At 41.1% G+C, this 19,137-nt stretch overlaps 1 protein-coding gene across 1 annotated transcript in view; it reads left to right on the top strand.

Moving 5' to 3' along the window:
• Positions 1-19,137, top strand: part of BTBD7 (BTB domain containing 7) — an 82,010-nt gene that overhangs the window by 40,765 nt on the left and 22,108 nt on the right. The window contains exon 5 of the mRNA XM_065403634.1: positions 16,820-17,028. Coding sequence (XP_065259706.1) covers positions 16,820-17,028 — 209 coding nt within the window. The remainder of the gene's footprint in view (positions 1-16,819; positions 17,029-19,137) is intronic.

Here is a 19,137-nt window from a genome sequence, read left to right on the forward strand (position 1 = left end):
CAGTTCCTAAGAGCTACTCCGCCTTGAGAATTGACTCTCATTAGACACCAAGGCAGAGAGCAAACTTTCTTCCGTTGCTCATACAACACTCTCCAAGAACCACTGCCTCTACACATTATCTTGCATAATCAAAAGTAACAATACAATGTCTTTCCAAGACAGACCATTTGCTTGCATGCTAATAGAATAAAAAACGTAGAAGACTGTGTGTAACTGGGCCACCTGATACCTGCAATATTTTTCACACAACTCCAAATACCATGCAGAGTAGCCAGCTGCTAAGTTGTGTATAAAGATCAAGACAAGGCCCCATGTCAGTTTTGTTAATCTCCTTTCATTAATGGAGATCTTAACATTTGAAATTCCATTACTAGCCTTTATTAGTAGCTTTTACTAAAACTTCAAACCAAATTGCTAAACTTTAGATAGCTGCCAGACATCTACTATGAATCAAATAGTAACTTTCAGATTAACTGAGTATTCAATTTAGATTGAAACTATTGATTTTATTTCGCAGCTAAAAATTAAATTTGCTCTTGAAGGAGACTACTGTTCAAATGAAAATGTTTTGCTTTACTTGGAGCCTGATGTAACTTCCATTAAAGTTAATTGGAGTCTTGCAACTTACTTTAGAATCATTAACTTTAATGGAAATCAGATTGGGCCTTTTGGAGTATGAACTGAACTGGTCAGAGAACATGTCTGCTCTACAGACCGATCACGTCAATAACACTGGACCTAATGCTCATGGGACTACTCGGGTAGAAAAAAAGCTGTGCTTAGGTAGTAAGGGTTTATAGAGTTATAGATTCTAAGATACTATAGCATACTGTGTAAATATCAATTGTACTAGGATTTCGCCTGTCTGCAGTTTTTCCTTATCTAGAGATTGAAGTTGGTGTGGAAAAACAATTTTAAATTGTCTGAAAAATTAACTTTGATTCCAGGACTCTTGCTATATGTTGTATCATTATTTTGAGATGCTGATTTAGTTTCCCAACAGCAGTAAAAAATAAGACACTTTATTTCTTTCAAAGCCTTATTCAGTCTTTGATCTGGAGGCACACACCATCTAACATCAAAGATACTCTTGATCTCAGCAGCACTGAAATATCCAAGCACCAGGAAACCCACGCTACCAACATTAAATGTACATAAATGTATTGTGGGAAAGTTAGAGCAAATATGTCAGTTATAGATCAGTGCAGCATGAATAATCAAGTACTCAAAGAACTTGTTTATTCATTTCAACAAAGTAAAATAAATATAAGTGAGTATATATAAATACACAATCTAAAGTAGTGGTTCTCACACTTTTGTATTGGTAACCCCTTTAACACAGCAAGCCTCTGAGTGCGGACCCCCCCCCCCCGCCCCTTATAAATTAAAACCACATTTTTTTTATATTTAACACTATTATAAATGCTGGAGGCGAAGCAGGGTTTGGGGGTGGAGGCTGACCACTCACGACCCCCATGTAATAACGTCACGACCCCCAGTTTGAGAACCCCTGAATTCTAAAGTAATCTGTATCTGTTTAGTCTTGAACTACTTGTATTTAATCCCTACATCAGTTTATGGGTTTTACGCTGAGAAAATTAGGAAGAATACCCTTTTCAGGTGGAATAGTGAATATGGTGTACAAAATTCTGGAAAGTTACAAGAATGGAGGATTTGGTCTGTTATGAATAATTATGGCATTTAAAAAGAAATTGAACTCCAGCAGGGAAACAGATTTGAAAGCACTGTTCTATTTTTTTCTTTCAGCAGCCTCTTTATGTTCCAGGAGTGCATGGCTTTACACAAATACTAAACAGTGTTGGCTAACTGCATCTCTCCCCCTCTCTCCCCCCCCCCCCCCACTACAGCTCCCCCCACATTGTTTCCGTGTTAAAGTTCTTCCTTCTGTTTTAGTTTGGTTGACTTGGCAGCTCTTTCACTTCTGTTCCATGATTATTTCCTGTTCAGCAGTTTAGCTCATGCAGTTTGAATGTGCTTCTTAAGGAATGTTGAAGCCAAGTTGAGGGCCATTATCAACTGATAATTACAAACAGAGCTGAAGAGGTAAAAACGTTGTGTATCTATTTTACTGTGTGACCAACTAAATGAACTATGAAGCTGTGCATGTGAGTGTTTTTCCTAGTTATTCAATAATTTGCATGAAGAAATGACATGCTGTCTTTAACGTTATTGTCACAAATTTTACTCAAACATGCTGCAGTTCTTTTTGATTTTGAAATGGGAAAAATTCAGATTCTTCTCAGCATATTGAGAAAAAGGGCATCTTTTGTTTTTTGCCTGGAAACATTTTAATATGCTAAATATGTGACGGTTAGATATCTGTGACATTTTGGTGGATACAGTATTCCAGAAATCCAGCTGTTGAAGCTTTTGTGAAGAGTAGGTAAATTATACAACTATTTTGTTACAATTTAAATATTTGACTTGAAAAATCTTAACTTCATATGAATGATCCATAATCGTTATTTAATGTGTTCCTAATAGCCGTTTGCCCTGTCTAAGGAAATGTGTTTCCTTGGACAATGATAAGCTACAATTAATATTAAACAAAATGGTGCATGGACTAAATTTAAGACTGTTATGAAAGAAAAAATCAAATAGGATATCAAGTGCATAAAATAAAGCCAGATGTGATTGAAAATGGGTAAAGAATCATACTTTGTATTGTAGCAATTAAGAAAACATTTTATGTTCAGCCTTCCAAGAATGGTAACATATGAATGTCTGAAATTTTTAATGGTTATAAAGTATGTTTAGAAGAAACTAAAGATTGAAAACCTGAGAGAGTTGAATTGTAAACATCCTCTGAAGAGCAGAAAAGAAACCTACATTGTTGAAGTAGGTCAGAGGTGCAGAAAACAAACTTGAAATTTCCCTTTGAACCAGAGGAGAATATGAAGTGGCACTCTGGCCTTAAATCCATCAGCTATTTTCCTCTGGAATCCGGAGTTCAAATGTGGCTTTTCTTAAATGAAATATCTTTGCTTGCCTCAATCTGCTCCATGGTAGATGTCTATCCTCAAAACAAAAACACGTGTGTATGCACTTAGGGCTTTAAATATGATATGAGATTGCAGGCATTTCACATTTGGTCTCCCACCTATTAGAAGCCCCAGGATGACTGGCTATATTTGTATTCTGGGACAATGGTATTTTTCCAACAAGAGCACTGGAAAAACCCTACTGGACTACTGAGTGTTTTGCCACTCTCTTGGTCTTCTGCCAGGAAGTCTTAGAGCAGTGAGTGAGGACAAACTATTACACTAGTTGGGGGTTGTTTGAAGGTAAGAGCAACCTGCTTGCTTAGAGTGCTTAATAAGGGTTGCTGTCTTGAGGAAACACTGGTGAGATAAGACTCAAAAAAGTCACTGAGCTCTAGAATGGACTCTGTGAAAGCAGATGAGTACCGATGCCGTTTGTCTCACCCATATTTTAAAAAATCAGTATGTCAAAGGGCTTATCCTTTTTGTTTAAAAAAAAAGAAAAAAAAAAGTGTTTTTTGTTTTGTTTTGTTTTACCCCTGAGGGTAACTGTGTGTGAAAACAATGAGGAGTCCGGTGGCACCTTAAAAGACTAACGGACTCCTCGTTGTTTTTGTGGATACAGACCAACACAGCTACCCCTCTGATACTGTGTGTGAGCTATCTTGAGGTAAAAGCACAGTGGAAGCAAGGCACTTCAGTGTTACCACAAAGTGAGATCATAGAGCTCAATCCCAGGCAGGAGGATAGGGTTGAACTTGGTGAGCTGATCTCTCAGTAAAACCAGAATGCCTTGTCTTCACTGTGTTTTTACCTCACACACATTTTTTGGCAGTAAAAACAAACTGTAAGACCAGTTGGGGATACCAAAACCTTTTTCCTAAATGTTGTGTTATACTAACACAGTGCCATATCTCTTACATTAAAGAAAAGTGTTAATCACCTGGGAGGAGAATGCACTATGCTGAAGTTAGCCTGCCCCATACCTGCCACTGGACTATTCAGATTGTGATGAAAGATTCCCTCTGAGTAAGGCCCCTGTGTCCTATGCAATTATGGGGCCATGCAAATTGGTGCAGAGTGTCTTTTTTTTTTTTTTTCTTTTCCCTAAAAAGGCTGCAGTTTCCTGTTTGTGCTGCGTAACTCCACCATTTTGCTGTTGCTGCTTCTGTGATATTTTGCCTACTTCTGCAAAGCTCCTAAAGTCAGATTGGAGATGAGGTGCTGTACATCCGGGTGGGCAGGCATTGTCCTAAAATATTTTCAAGAAGCACAGGAAGACATGGGTGCCTCCCGAGGTTCACAGGCTGCATGGTGAGGGTTGGAGGAGGGGGAAGCAGCGGACCAAGGGGGCTAATGAAGGCAAAGAGGGATGCTTGGAAAATAAGTTACAAAGACCACATGAGTTGTAACTTAAAAATTTGTTTTGTGCATACAACCAAGTTTTAATAGTATGGCTGATGGTTATCAAGCCAATCTAAATTTTAATGCCCCCCCCCCCCCCCCCCCGCAAGTCCCTCTTACCCTTACTGGGTATGACTACACAGCAAAGAAAAACCCATGGTTGGCCTGTGCCAGCTGACTTAGACTTTGGGGCTGTTTCATTGCTGTGTAGACTTCCGGGCTTAAGCTGGGAACCCGGGCTCTGGGACTCTCCAAAGTGGGAGGGTCCCAGAGGCCAAGCTCTAGCCCAAGCCCGCAAGTCTATGAAGAAATGAAACAGCACCACAGCCCAAGCCCTGCGAGCCCAAGTCAGTTGCTGTGTAGACATACCCACTGACACCTGGATTCCCAGTTAAAATTTCTCCTTGCTTTCCATGTACATCCCTGTGCACATAAACCCCTTTCTATGGGCTTCTGTTGGATGGATACCTTCTCCAGCAAGCAGAACTGGTACATCAGCTCCCTTTCACAGGTCTCTCTCTTTCTCCCTTCTTTGGTCTACTGCTGCTTTAAAATAATAAATCCAGGGTTCCTACCAAGAAATTTAGATTTGAAGTGCTACATAAGACATGGGGTTTTGATTCAAGGCCTTGTCTAGAATAGGGAAGAAGTCCTCTCTTTATTTTCCTCCAATTCAGTTGTTACAGTAGAAGCTCAGAATTATGAACACCTCGGGTATGGAAGTTGTTCGTAACTGAACAAAATGTTATGGTTGTTCTTTAAAAAGCTTACAATTGAACATTGGCTTCATGCAGCTTTAAAACTACTATGAAGAAGAAAAATGCTGCTTTTAACCATCCTAATTTAAATGAAACAAGCACAGAAACAGTTTTGTCACTTTTTTTTAAACTTTCCCTTTATTTTTTAGTAGTTTAGGTTTAACATAGTACTGTACTGTATTTGCGTTGTTGTTTTGTTTGGATTTTTATTGTTGTTTGTCTCTACTGCTGCCTGATTGCATATTTCCAGTTCCGAATGAGGTGTGTGGATGACTGGTCAGTTCGTAACTCTGAGGTTCTACTGTAGTTCTAGTTGAGCTAACTAGTAAAAACTCCACTTAATATCAGTGAAGACACAGTTTAATACATTCAGCTTGATTTATAGCAAGGTGAGTTATCACTTTGGCAAGACCCCAGGCTACAACTCAATCTGTTTAAATTGAGCTAAAGGACTGTCTACATTGAAAATCCCACTGAATAACAATTGAGCAAAGTTAGCTCAATCAAGGGAACTTGATTGAAAAAGCACCTGTTTTCCTCCTCTAGCCAAGGCCTCAGAGAGCAAATTGACATCCTACAAAAGAAGCCTGTTTGTCTCCTGTGAAATAGTCCAGATACTGCTGATCATTTGGAAGAGGTATGAGACAATAGGAGATGTGAAGGATAAAATTTGGCTCCATAGGAATCTCCTAAAGATCATGATAATGGCTGCCAAAGCTTGGAGTTAGAATATTCTCAAGTCTGGCAAATAGGCCTTTGGAAAGGTTGCCCCCATCTGAATCTTGGGGACTGAAATACATAAGAGCCATATTGGGTCAACCTGATGGTCCATGTAGCCCAGGATCCTGTCTCTGAGAGTGGCCAGTGCCGGATGCTTCAGAAGGAATGAACAGAACAGGGCAATTTCAAGTCTTAGGGACACTTGGAGAATGGGGTCATGTCTTAGGTCCATCAATGGCTATTAGCTATCTGCTGTGAATTTACCTAGTTCTTTTTTAAACCCAGTTATTGTTTTGGCCTTCACAACATCCCCTGGCAGTGAGTTCCCCAGGTTGACTGTGTTGTGTAAAGTACTTCCTTTTGTTTGTTTTAAACCTGCTGTCTATTAGTTTCATCTGGTGACCCCTTATTCTTGTATTATGTGAAGGGATAAATAACACTTCACTATTTCCTTTCTCCATATCATTCATGATTTTAAAAATCATAGACCTCTGTCATTCCCTACCCTTTAGTCTCTCTTCTAAGCTGAACAGCCCTTTTTTTCTCTCTCTCTCCTCACATGGAAACTGTTTCATAACTCTGATCATTTTTGTTACCCTTCTCTGCATCTTTTCCAATTCTAATTTTTTTTTTTAGATGAGACAACCAGAACTGCACACAGTATTCGAGGTGTGGTTACAATGGGTTTATATAGTGGTATTATATTTTCTGTTATTATCTATCCCTTTCCTAATGGCTCCTAGCATTGTTAGCTTTTTTTACTGCCACTGCACAGTGAATAGATACTTCCATGACGACTCCGAAATCTTTCTTTAGTGGTAACAGCTAATTTAGATCCCATCCTTTTGTATGTATAGTTGGGTTTATTTTTTCCAGTGTGCATTACTTTGCACTTACCAACATTGAATTTTATCTGCCATTTTGTCACTGGGTCACCCACTTGCAACTCTTTGCAGTCAGTTATCTTGAGTAATTTTGTATCATCTGCAAATTTTGCCACCTCATTATTCACCTCTTTTTTCCAGATCACCTGTGAATATGTTGAACAGCACTGGTCCCAGTACAGATTCTTTGGGGACCCTGTTATTTATCTCTTTCCATTGTGAAAATTGAACATTTATTTCTAGTGGGTTTTTTCTTTTTCTTTTTAACGATCATTGCAACCAGTTTGCCTGGTAATTAAGTTAGGCTATCTGGCCTATAATTGCCAGGATCACCTCTGGAGTCTTTTTATTTAAAAAAAATAATAATAATAATTTTTTTCTAGATTAGGGTTACATTAGCTATCCTCCAATCATCTGGTACAGAGGCTGATCTAAGCTGTAAGTTACGTACCACAGTTAGTAGTTCTGCAGTTTCATATCTGAGTTCCTTCAGAACTCTTTGATGGATACCATCTGATGCTAGTGACTTATTGTTGTTAATCAGTTTGTTCCAAAACCACCTCTATTGACACCTCTGTCTGGGACAGTTTCTCTGGTTTGTCATTAAACAGAATGGCTCAGGTGTGGGGATCTTCCTCTGCATTGAAGGCTGATGCAAAGAATTCTTTTAGCTTCTCTGCAATGGCCTTGTCTTCCTTGAATGCTCTTTTAGTACATTGATTGTCCAGTAGCCCCACTCGCTCCTTGGCAGGCTTCCTGCTTCTGATATATTTAAAAATAAAAATTGCTGTTAATTTTTGTGCCCTTAGCTCTTCAAATTATTTTTGGCTTGCCTTATTGTACTTTTATATGGGAGCAGAAAGCTCCATTTCACTGGGAGGAACAACACTGTGGCTCATAATGTCCTTTAGGTAAATCTTTTTCCTTGCCAGATGACTGTCACTCATAGCCACATAGCTGCCTGGAAAGAGACTAAATTGGACTCTTTCCAAAGCCTAATGTTTAAGAGGTACCACATTTTTTTAGATAATCAAAAGATAGTTCCATTATTACCTAACACTTCCTTGCTTACCAAGGAATTCTTTAATGTGCCCTGTATTCTGTCACATTCTGTTTTGGAGAAAGGGCCATTTCCCTTATTCTGTACTTCAAATGAGCCTTGCATCCATTCAGTGATATATATATAGTCACTATACACCTGTCAATCTCAATAGAACATTTAAGACAGTTGATCAACTCTCTTGCTTTTCTGCTTTTTTTAGTAATGTTGTTCAGCTTCTCAGGACTAGACAAGTATGTGATACAAATCTCACTGAAATGCAGATTTCCAGTCTTGCACAGGACGGCTGTAGTCATATTTTTCCAAAAATAAATGTTAGGTGTAAAATATATGGACAGCATTTACTTCTAAATAAATCTCTTTAGGATTCTGAGAAGAGACTTTTCTTTTGAGTGATGTGTCAGAGTGTTTAGCTCTGCTTATTTCCTTTGAACCAAAAATCTTTTCATGTAGTTTTCAGACTTCAGGACATTTTTGGAATCATCTGATAGTCTTTTTGCCTGCAAATATGACTATTTATAACCAGATTGCACAGAAATCTACCGTGCAATTTGGCAGGGACAGAATGAATGCAACAAGAAATCTAACAAAAAAACAAACCCACCCAATAAAAAACTCCTTCAAGAAGTCAGGCTGTTTTGTTTAGAGAAGTTAATCCTTCTTCTAAACATACCATCATAAATCATCTCCCAGTGCCTGATAGGTTTTCACTGCCAAGTTTGTTGTTCTGCTAGAACTTCCTATTTAAAATCAAAATGGAAAAGGTTTTAAAACAGCAGTTCACTAAAATGTAAATTATTAAATCTCCTGGTAGTTAAAATGGTTTCTAAACCATACAAATTAAGCTCCAAGCTCCGGTTTATGACATTTTGCAACACACTATGAAGTATTTTGACAGCTAAACTTCCCAAATGATTTCAGCTTGCCCCCTCCTTTTAAAATAGCCTTTCTTTTAAATGTTAGTCTTCAAAGATCTAACATGGGATTTTTGAAGGATCTAAAGGGAATTAAGCACCCAACTTCATTAGGTTCCTTTGAAAATCCCAGCTCTACACATGTAGGAAAGACAACTGTAACTCTTTCACAAATATAAGTAGCATTCAAGGACTTCTGTGTAGGTCTCTGTTTTAATTGGTCATTACTTTTATTTAACAGCTTTCATTTTCAGAGAATACTTTTTTTCTGTGCCTTGGATATCACCACTATAAATGAAGGGTATGTCCCTGCGTGTGTCAGTAAGATAGAGGTCAGCCAATCTGAATAGAGGATATTTGAATCACTCCCTCTTCCACATGCTCTCACTGCAGGGTCCAGTCTGTTCTTGCCTTGCTCCTAGAAGCAGCTGATGCCCCAAATAGGCCTTCCATACATACAAAACTGCAGCTTGGCCCGTGCAGTTCTGGAGGGTGAGGGGAGTCAAATCTTAAAATGCTATGAGAGCAGGAGCACTGAATTTGCAGAAATCTACTTCTAGCCTTCCTGACAGCAATTCTATTCACTGTAATCAGCAGGCAGCTCTGAGATCCACCACAGTAAGTCACCATTGGAAACAGTATGCTTGTCTCACTGAAGGCACCACCCTTTCCTGAAACCCCACAGGGACCCTGACACCAGTGACTAAGATGGCAACATTTAACTTGTTGAGGCATAGGAGTCCTCAGATATACCTCTTATGAAAGAGTCTGTTCTTCTCTTAGCACTTAGCCATGTTGTAGCCTGTAGGTCAGGGGTAGGCAACCTATGGCACGCGTGCTGAAGGCGGCACGCAAGCTGATTTTCAGTGGCACTCACACTGCCCGGGACCTGGCCGCCGGTCCGGGGGGCTCTTTATTTTAATTTAATTTTAAATGAAGCTTCTTAAACATTTTAAAAACCTTATTTACTTTACATACAACAATAGTTTAGTTATATATTATAGTCTTATAGAAAGAGACCTTCTAAAAGTGTTAAAATGTATGATTGGCACGTGAAACCTTAAATTAGAGTGAATAAATGAAGACTCGGCACACCACTTCTGAAAGGTTGCTGACCCCTGCTGTAGGTGTATGTGGCCTTCCTGCACTGAGATGCCTACAACAAATTCCATAAGAGAAGCGAAGACTTCCTCTGTAAAGAACATCACCATCTTCCAAAGTGTTCCTGGGAAAAGTTCTCTTGGTTCATACTTCCATCTAGAAGTTGGTTTAAAATAGGCTGTGCCGTTTCAGATGCTGACATCAACCTACCAAGAACCTCTGGAAAACCATAATCTGGAACCAAATATTCACGAGCTCTGGCTATTCAGTCCTAAAGTAAATGCTTCAATGAGTGTATCCCTTTATGATCCCAGGGGGCAGTCAGCATCAAGGAGCTGGGTGGCTCTTGGAGCTCTACACAATGGCATATGGCTGCTATCTGGTGGCTAATGAAGATCTATCTTTTGGGTTCACCAAGACAGTCTGCAGAAGCCTATCTAAATGCATGTTGGCTATTAGCAGTTTCACTTATTTTAATATTGTCACAGCACTGAGGGGCCCTTTAGGGCTTAATGCATTCAAATTGGGTGAGTGGGGGGGAATAACTTCTATCCCAGAATACAGGAAGAGCTGGCACATGAGATTGATCGTCTGGTATATACCAGACGATCAAAGTCTAAATAATAAGATGGGTGAATTTAGAGTGCCTTGTATTAAATGAGGATATTGATATAATAAGCATAACAGAAACTTGGTGGAATGAGGATAATCAATGGGACACAATAATACCAGGGTACAAAATATATCGGAAGGACAGAACAGGTTGTGCTGCTGGGGGAGTGGCACTATATGTGAAAGAGTAGAATCAAATGAAAGTAAAAATCCTTAAATGAACCAAACTGTACCATAGAATCTCTATGGATAGTAATTCCATGCTCTAATAAGCATATAGCAGTAGGGATATATTACCGACTACCTGACCAAGATGGTGATAGTGACTGAGAGATTCTCAGGGAGATTAGACAGGCTATTAAAATAAAAAACTCAATAATAATAATAATAATAATGGGGGATTTCAACTATCCCCATATTGACTGGATACATGTCACCTCAGGACAGGATGCAGAGATAAAGTTTCTTGATACCTTAAATGATTGCTTCTTGGAGCAGCTAGTCCTGGAACCCACAAGAGAAGAGACAATTCTTGATTTAGTCCTAAGTGGAGCACAAGATGTGGTCCAAGAGGTGAATGTAGCTGTAACTCTTGGTAATAGAGACCATGATATAAATATCCCTGTGGCGGGGAAAACACCACAGCAGCCCAACACTGTAGCATTTAATTCCAGAAAGGGGAGCTACACACAAATGAGGAGGTTAGTGAAACAGAAATTAAAAGGTACAGCGCCAAAAGTGAAATCCCTGCCAGCTGCATGGAAACTTTTAAAAGACATCATAATAGGGGCTCAAATTAAATGTATACCCCAAATTAAAAAACATAGTAAGAGAACCAAAAAAGTGGCACCGTGGCTAAACAACAAAGTAAAAGAAGCATCGAGAGGCAAAAAGGCATTCTTTAAAAAGTGAAAGTTAAATCCTAGTGAGGAAAATAGAAAGGAGCATAAACTCTGGCAAATGAAGTGTAGAAATATAATTAGGAAGGTCAAAGAGTTTGAAGAGGTTGACTGGTTCTTGCCTGTATGCTCAGTGTCTGACTGATTGCCATATGTAGGGTCAGAAAGTAACTTCCCCCAGGTCAGATTGGCAGTGACAATGGGATTTTTTTCACCTTCCTCTGTAATGTAGGGTGCAGGTCGCTTGTTGGGATCATCCGGCTATATTTCATTTAATCAATTTCCTGCCATTGCAGGGGCCTTGGGCACTGGTGCACCTTGGTCCCTCCTGTTCTCTGCCTGTGGCACATGATAATCTCATCTCCTGTGGGCTGTAATATTTTGGTCTAATTTTGATTGGTGGGTTTAATGTGCATGTGTAGGTGACCTGTGATATACAGGTCAGACTGGATGATCTGGTGATCCCTTCTGGGCATAAACTGCCTCATGGATCAGGACCCCATTGTGATAGATGCTGTACAAATAGAACAAAAAATGCTCCCTATCCCATAGAATTTGCATTCAAAATATAAGACGAGACAACAGTTGGTATAGACAGAAAACAACTAGGAGACCATGAGACATTATTAGTCAGCATTGGTCATAGGACACTAGTGGCCTTAGCACTCTGAAGTTTTTTGTAGGCATCACGGAGAAGGAGAGTTTTAAGGAGGGATTTGAGGAAGGATGATGATAATACTGTGTAGTTGCTTATGGGGAGCTCCTCCCAAGTGCAAGGGGCCACAGAGAAAGAATGAAGGTGCTTGTTTGAAAATGTAACAAGTGTTTAAAATTTAAAATGTATAGAAATCTGCTCAGCAGAGATACCACTAGATTTGTTTGTTGCCATTTTTGGGAGGTGAGGAGAGCGGGGGGAAATAATAAAACTAAGGTTGAAATTTTCAAAAACGCTGAATTCCTTTAGTCACCTAACTTCCATGGGCTTTCAGTGGTAGTTGAGAGCCTGACTCCTTTTTAGGTGCTTCTGAAATCTCAACAAGACACTTATAACCACCACAACCCTCTAAAACACAAACTGTGTTAATCCAGTGGTTATTACTTCAGGGAAGGCCTGAGAAGAACAGATGGACCTTGAACTATGCCTCAAAAATCAATGGACTTGGGCTTTGTAGCACCAGTATGGTGAAATGAATTGAAAAGTAAGAGGCCATCCACTGAGCACACTGCTGTCAGCATTCAATATTCAGTCATTTTTCAAATACTAGTTGTATCTCTCCGGAGCCAACATGGGCAGCCTCAAAAAATGGTTACACTGTGGTTGACAGGGCTCCGGGTGAAGTTCTTGGGAGCTGGGGGTCCTTGACTGTAGCTGACTCCCTCCTGCCAGAAAACATGAGATAGGTTTGCTTTGCTATCTTTGGGTCACAGAAAAATGTGCCTGCATTTTTCTTCCCACATAACATCAGTTACATAATCTGAGAACTTTCCCCAGAATACTCAAGGGGTATAATCAATGAAGTGACAGTGTACTGTCTTTTCAGATGAAAGTATCTCACATGGTGTCTTAATAACAAATTATAAATGAAAATAATGAAACCAGCATGTGTACAACCAAGTAATCTCTTCTCTTAATTTGTCTGTAAAGCACTACGTTTATTTGGGGAGTTATATAAACCTTACTACTCTTGTATATTTGATACCTATCTACTACCATGTTGTATACAACAGAAATGGAGAAAATATTTATATACCATATACTGACTTTCTTTTCACCTTTGTTCATAGTGGTTTATATCTTTTTTGATCTTATTAATATACCCTGATCAGCTTTGTCAACCTTATCTTTGTCAACATATCAGCTCTTTGTGCGTGTACAGTTCCTAGCATAATGGGGCCATGATTTTGATTAGGCACTCTGGATGCTATAATATTATACATCTTTAATGTATAATAGAACAGAATGCAGTCCACCAGTGAGATTCAGTAATAGAAAATAATTTTTAAACAATTTCTTAATATTTTTTGTTTTATACGATGATGATACAGAAGATTGTCAAAAATAACAATAAGATAAATAGCAAAGCATCCAACTGCATAAGATTGCCTACAGTTACTTTGCTGTATTAATGTGATTTCCTAGAAGCTTTTCATACACTTAAACCATCTCTATTAACTTTGAGGACAATGCCATTTCAAGGTATTTTTAAAAGCATCACAGATGTTCTTAAGATAATAGTGTTTACAGCTTATTCAACTTGGACATAAAATTTGCTATTATGAGTAATCCTAAGGCTACTCATGATATTAAGTGCTGTGCCTGATGGTAAGTATTTGCAGGTTTGCACCTGGAGTTGGTTGTTAATGGAAAAAAATTAAGATTGGGTTTATGTGCAGAACTAAATGGAAAGTACTTAATAAAAACAGGTTACAGTTTGAGAAGAGTGGCATAATCAGTGTAAACAGTAGTGATCCAAAACTCAAACATTTTGTAAGGAATTTTATTGTTTTCGATAAAACTTCAGATAATGTGTTATTTTTAAACCAAAGGGAGCCATTCTCGGCCTTCTGGCTAAGAGAGGTGAAAACATTATCTAGTATCTGAATTCAGTAACTACAGTTTCTTCTTCAAGCGATCGTCCCTATTGTATTCGCCTGAGGGTTATGCACATACACCCGCCCAGAGCTTTTTAAAAGTAGTAGTGTCCCTTGGTCCATGCATGCACCCTTGTTTCACCTCATGGTATTGACTGAGGTAATAAAGGGCGGAGTAGACCGACAGCACGCTCAGTTCCTTTTCACCGCCGCACGGTCGGTGCTTCTGCTGTTCTCTCTGGTGACGCACCATCCCTTGTGACGCACTTCCCAAACTTAGCAGAAAAGACCGTGTTTTATTATTGCACTTAGCCTTTTATTGTTTTTGTAATAGTTTTTAGTGATAGCAGTAAGTTTTCTTAGGATTTAAGAACTTTGAGGATGCTGCTTCAGCAGTTTCTTGACAGCCCCCTTCCTTCTCTCCACCTTCCCCCTCTTTCCCCCCCCCCCAGCACCAATCCTGAGTACACGATTATGCTGAAGATGAGGTTCAAGATCTGTGCTTCTTGCCTTTGCTCATTGTTGATCAGTGATGAGCACCAGTGCTGCCTATACTGTTTGGGGGAAGCCCATGCCATGTCCAGGTGCAGTATCTGCCTTTCCTTCCCTGCCCGTACCTTGGAAGACCAAGTTCTCTGCCTCAAGAAGCACCTCATAGAGGTTGCAATGAGGACACAGTCGGACCCAGGCCGGAGACCCTCTCTCCCCTTTCCCTCTACTCCCCACCCCCGGTACGTCGGCCTGAGCAATCAAGGAGTTCACCTCCTACCACGGGGCTCCAATCTGGTTCCACTGGTACCAGAGCCTGTGCCAGGGCCTAACTGTGAGGCAAGGAAGCATGCGCATAAGCATGGCAATAAATCTTCCTCAAGGCGTAAGAAAGATGCCGCATTACCACAAGTTCCAGTCACAGAGAAGCAGCATGATCCAAGGCCCAAAAGCACAAGAAGTCACATCAGAAGCCAGACCCATCGGTCCGAGTTCTGGAGCAGCGTACCTCCTCTGCATTGGTTCCATCGAAGTACTGGGAGGAGTCGGTTCCGAGACAGCCCTCCACTCCCATTCCAGCTCTGGTTCTGTCTGTGGAACGTGTGCCGTTGACTTGGCTTGAATCCACTCCCAGCCTTCATGAACTGATTGCCCTGGGTGAGGTGAGGTCTCCTGCCAATTCCAGGAACTGTTGCGGAGGGTGGCGGCTGCTCTACACGTTCTGTTGGGGTAGGTGCAGGACAGTCAACTTCAGTTGCTGGACATTCTGCATGCATCGGTACCAGCCAGGGTGGCACTACCAATCAACGATGCCATTCTCCAACCAGCCCACACTGTCTGGCATACCTCAACCACAGGCACTCCCACCCCAAAGGGATCTGAGTTTGTTTTCTTACCCCCCACAAAATTTTTTGGTTATCCAAGCTGCTTCAGAGTGAGACAGGCAGCAGCACCTGCATTCCACTCTAGCTGACAAGGTGAGAGGTTAGACCTTCTAAATTGCAAGGTCTTTTCCTCATTCAGCCTTCAGTTCCGCATCTCTAACTACTTGGCACTGCTGCCTAAATGTGACTTTTTGAATTATTTCCAGCTACTGGCTCTGCGAAAAGAGTTGGCGAAATGGGGGCCTGATGGTGGACCCACCTTTCACCACATTACATAAAGACAAGGTTTTCCCATGCTTACATCCTAATTTTTTTTCTAAAGGTCGTCTCCTGTTTTCACCTCAACCAACCCATATGCTTTATTGCCTTCTTTCTGAAGCGGCACTCCTCAGCAGAGGAATGACGCTTTCACTTCCTTGATGTCCATAGAGCCCTGGTCTTCTACCTGCAGAGGATGAAGCTGTTCAGGAAGTCTCCTAGACTATTTGTTGCTATCACGGACAGGATTAAGAGGCAGAACATTTCTACCCAGAGGATCTCTAGGTGGGTTTTAGAGTGCATCACACTCTACTGTCAAGTATAGGATGTGCCTACGCTCCGCGGACTATGAGCCCATTTGATGAGAGCGCAAGCATCAACTACAACCGTGCTCCACAAAGTGCCACTCACCTACATATGAAGGGCAGCCACATGGAGTTTGGTGCACACCTTTTCCTCACTGTATGCACTGGTGCAAGACTCTGCGATGGATGCCTCATTCAGTGTGGCTGCCCTTTGTTTCACAATTCCATCATCTTCCTCACACTCTCCTCCTGACTAGGTTACTGCTTGTCAGTCTCACTCAGTGGAATACAATAGGGACTGTCACAAGAAGAAGAAGAAGAGGAGGAGATTACTTACCTGTAACTGGAGGTTCTTCAAGATGTGTGGTCCCTATGTGTATTCCAAACCCTGCCTTCCTCATCTTCTGCTATGGATCTGGTGGATTTGTGGTGGAGAAGGAACTGAGGGCACGGTTGGTCCGCCCCACCCTTTATCACCTCAGTTGATACCATGAGGCGAAACAAGGGTGCATGTGCAGACCAACGGACATTACTACTTTTAAAAAGCTTTGGCTTTGGGCACATGGTGTATGCGCATAAGCCTTGGTGGAATACAGATAGGGACCACACATATCAAAGAACCTCCAGTTACAGGTAACCTCCTCTTTCTATTAGAGCACACAAGCTGATGAACAAAATTCTAGTTGTTTGGCTTTAAGAAGATTAAATTTGAACGATTGCATACATCAGAATGCTGAAACACAGTTATAAATGTTTTTAAATGTACTTAGAATTCAATAGTTTGACCCTTTCTAATCTTTGTCTACAGGGCTCTTCTAGTTTTATTTAGATTTTTGCAGTGATGGGAGCTGTGTAAGACCTTAGGTACAGATTTAGGTGTTCTCCTTAAGTATTAAACTGCCTCTCGTAGTGTTGCTGCTCTGTTTTGTTTTTGTAGGCTGTGAGGATATTATTGCTGAGAGCATCTCACTAGACACTTTAATTGCCATTCTCAAGTGGAGTTCTCAGCCATATGGCTCCAAGTGGGTACACCGCCAAGCATTGCATTTCCTCTGTGAGGAGTTTACCCAGGTCATGACTTCAGATGTCTTTTATGAACTGAGCAAGGACCACCTGCTGACTGCTATCCAGTCTGACTATTTACAGGTAAATCTTTAATTTCTTATCATTCAAAAAGTAGCTAATTATGTTTTGAAGCTGTAGTATACATTTAGCAGAAGCATTCAGAGTGAATAAAATCTTAAATCTTCCTAAATGGGAATAATAGATATTAATATTCTTGTGCATTTGTGTGTGCAGAATAAAGCTTTTTCTCTTTCACTCACATATACACAAAAACCACAGTAGAGGAACTGATTAAGGAAAGTACTTCGTTTTCTTGACTTTCAACCCAACCTAAAATGGCTGTATAAACTATTGCTTGAAAGCCTAAGAGTAGTCTAGAAACTGCTGCGAATTATTTTAAGTGAAACAGTTCTAGGTTAAATTTTTGCCTTGCCTGTTTAGGTTTTTATGGAAATTGCAGAGTCTCATTTTTGCTGCTTTGATGTATAATGTATGTGAAAGCGTTATTTTGGTTTGTGTTTAAACATGCTGCTTATTTTTTACCTGAGAAATATTAATAATGATTACACTGATTTTCCATGAGGATCTATACTGTTTGCTCTTACACCTTTCTTGAAGGGGCAGAAGTGTTGAAAGTTTAATATATGGCCTTTCTCTAAAATGTTCATTACTAATTTAAATTAAATGTTAACAAAAACTAACAAAAAACTTGATTTGAAGAGTCTTAATAAAAGTCTCTCCTTTCACTCTTCAACTCCTCTGATGTGGCCATTTCACTAGTTTTCCATTTATCAGGTTCTGTGTAGCCTGGAAAACTATGAACTTCTAATGAACTATGAACTTCTTTCAACAAGTGGAAAAAAATATCATGGGTGGCATAAGCCCACATCTCTTTCCTTTCCAAATCACCTTTTTAAACAGCTAAGATTAGTCACTCAGATGAACCTTTATTTTTGTACTTTCCCACCTGTCTGTTTTCTCTTTCCTCTCAAAGTAGTAATGTTTGCAGTCTTGCTGAATGTATGAGCTAAATCTAGAATCCAGATGACGTAAGTGCCATTCTGTGGCAATGATGTTCAGCCAGTAATGCACTTAGCCTCTGTGTCCTTCCTTCCCCTCTCATTTACAGATTCTGCTGATTCAAGCCAAAGCCCCTCACAATTTCATAGTGGTTTGCTGTAGCTGCCTGGAATAACTTCTGTAGCTTCTATGGCTTGATAAAAGTTCATTCTTAATCATGATTTATTGGCATTTTCTCGTGGTCCCAGACTGCTAGTTCTTGTAGTTTGGCCTTTTGGCATCCTAGAAATAGATAATAGGCAAAGAGTAATGGCCATACTACACCACACATGAGTAACAGAGCTGGTTAGATGTCTTTTGACTGAATGTTTTTCATCAGAAAATGCCAATTTGTTAAAACTAAGACTTTTTGCAGAAACATTGGTTTCAATTAGAACAGGGGTCGGCAACTTGCGGCACGCATGCCAAAGACGGCACGCGAGCCGATTTTTGATGGCACGCTGCTGCCTGCCGGGGTCCTGGCCCCACTCAGTCCCCCCGCCCACTGATCTCTCCTGCGGGGGCAGGAGGCAGAAGCTTGGTCCTGCCAGCAGCCAAGCTTCCCCCTCCCCCGCTTCTTCCCACAGCGTGGTGCTTTCCTGCCCCTCCCCCTCCCTGCCGCTGATCAGCTGATCGCCCTTGCGAGGGGGAGAGCAGAGCCACAGCGTGCTCACTGCTCCGGGAAGGAGGTAGAGAAGAGTTGGGGACGGGGCACTGGGGAAAGGGGTGGGGACGGGACATATCCCCTCCAGCCCCCTGCCCTGAGCACCCCAGCCCTCTGCCCTGACCCATGAACCCCCCCACACACACACACACACAGCCCTCTGCCCTGACCCCTGCACCCCCCCATACATACACACCCAGCCCTCTGCCCTGACACCTGCACCCCCCCACATCCCCAGTCCCTGTTCCGACTCCTGCACCCCCCACACATCCCCAGCCCCCCCATGCCCTGACTCTTGCACCCCCCCACACATCCCCGTCCGCACCCTGAGCACCAAACGGGAGCTCCTGCACACACACACACACACCCACATTCCCACCTACACCTCCGGTCTGGGGTCCCGGCTGCCGGCCCCTTGCCAGCCAGGGTCCCGCAGGCCCGGCTCAGCTCGCTGCCAAACTAGGTGA

The sequence above is a fragment of the Emys orbicularis genome, chromosome 4 (assembly GCF_028017835.1).
Source record: "Emys orbicularis isolate rEmyOrb1 chromosome 4, rEmyOrb1.hap1, whole genome shotgun sequence".
NCBI classification, from domain to species: Eukaryota; Metazoa; Chordata; order Testudines; family Emydidae; genus Emys; species Emys orbicularis.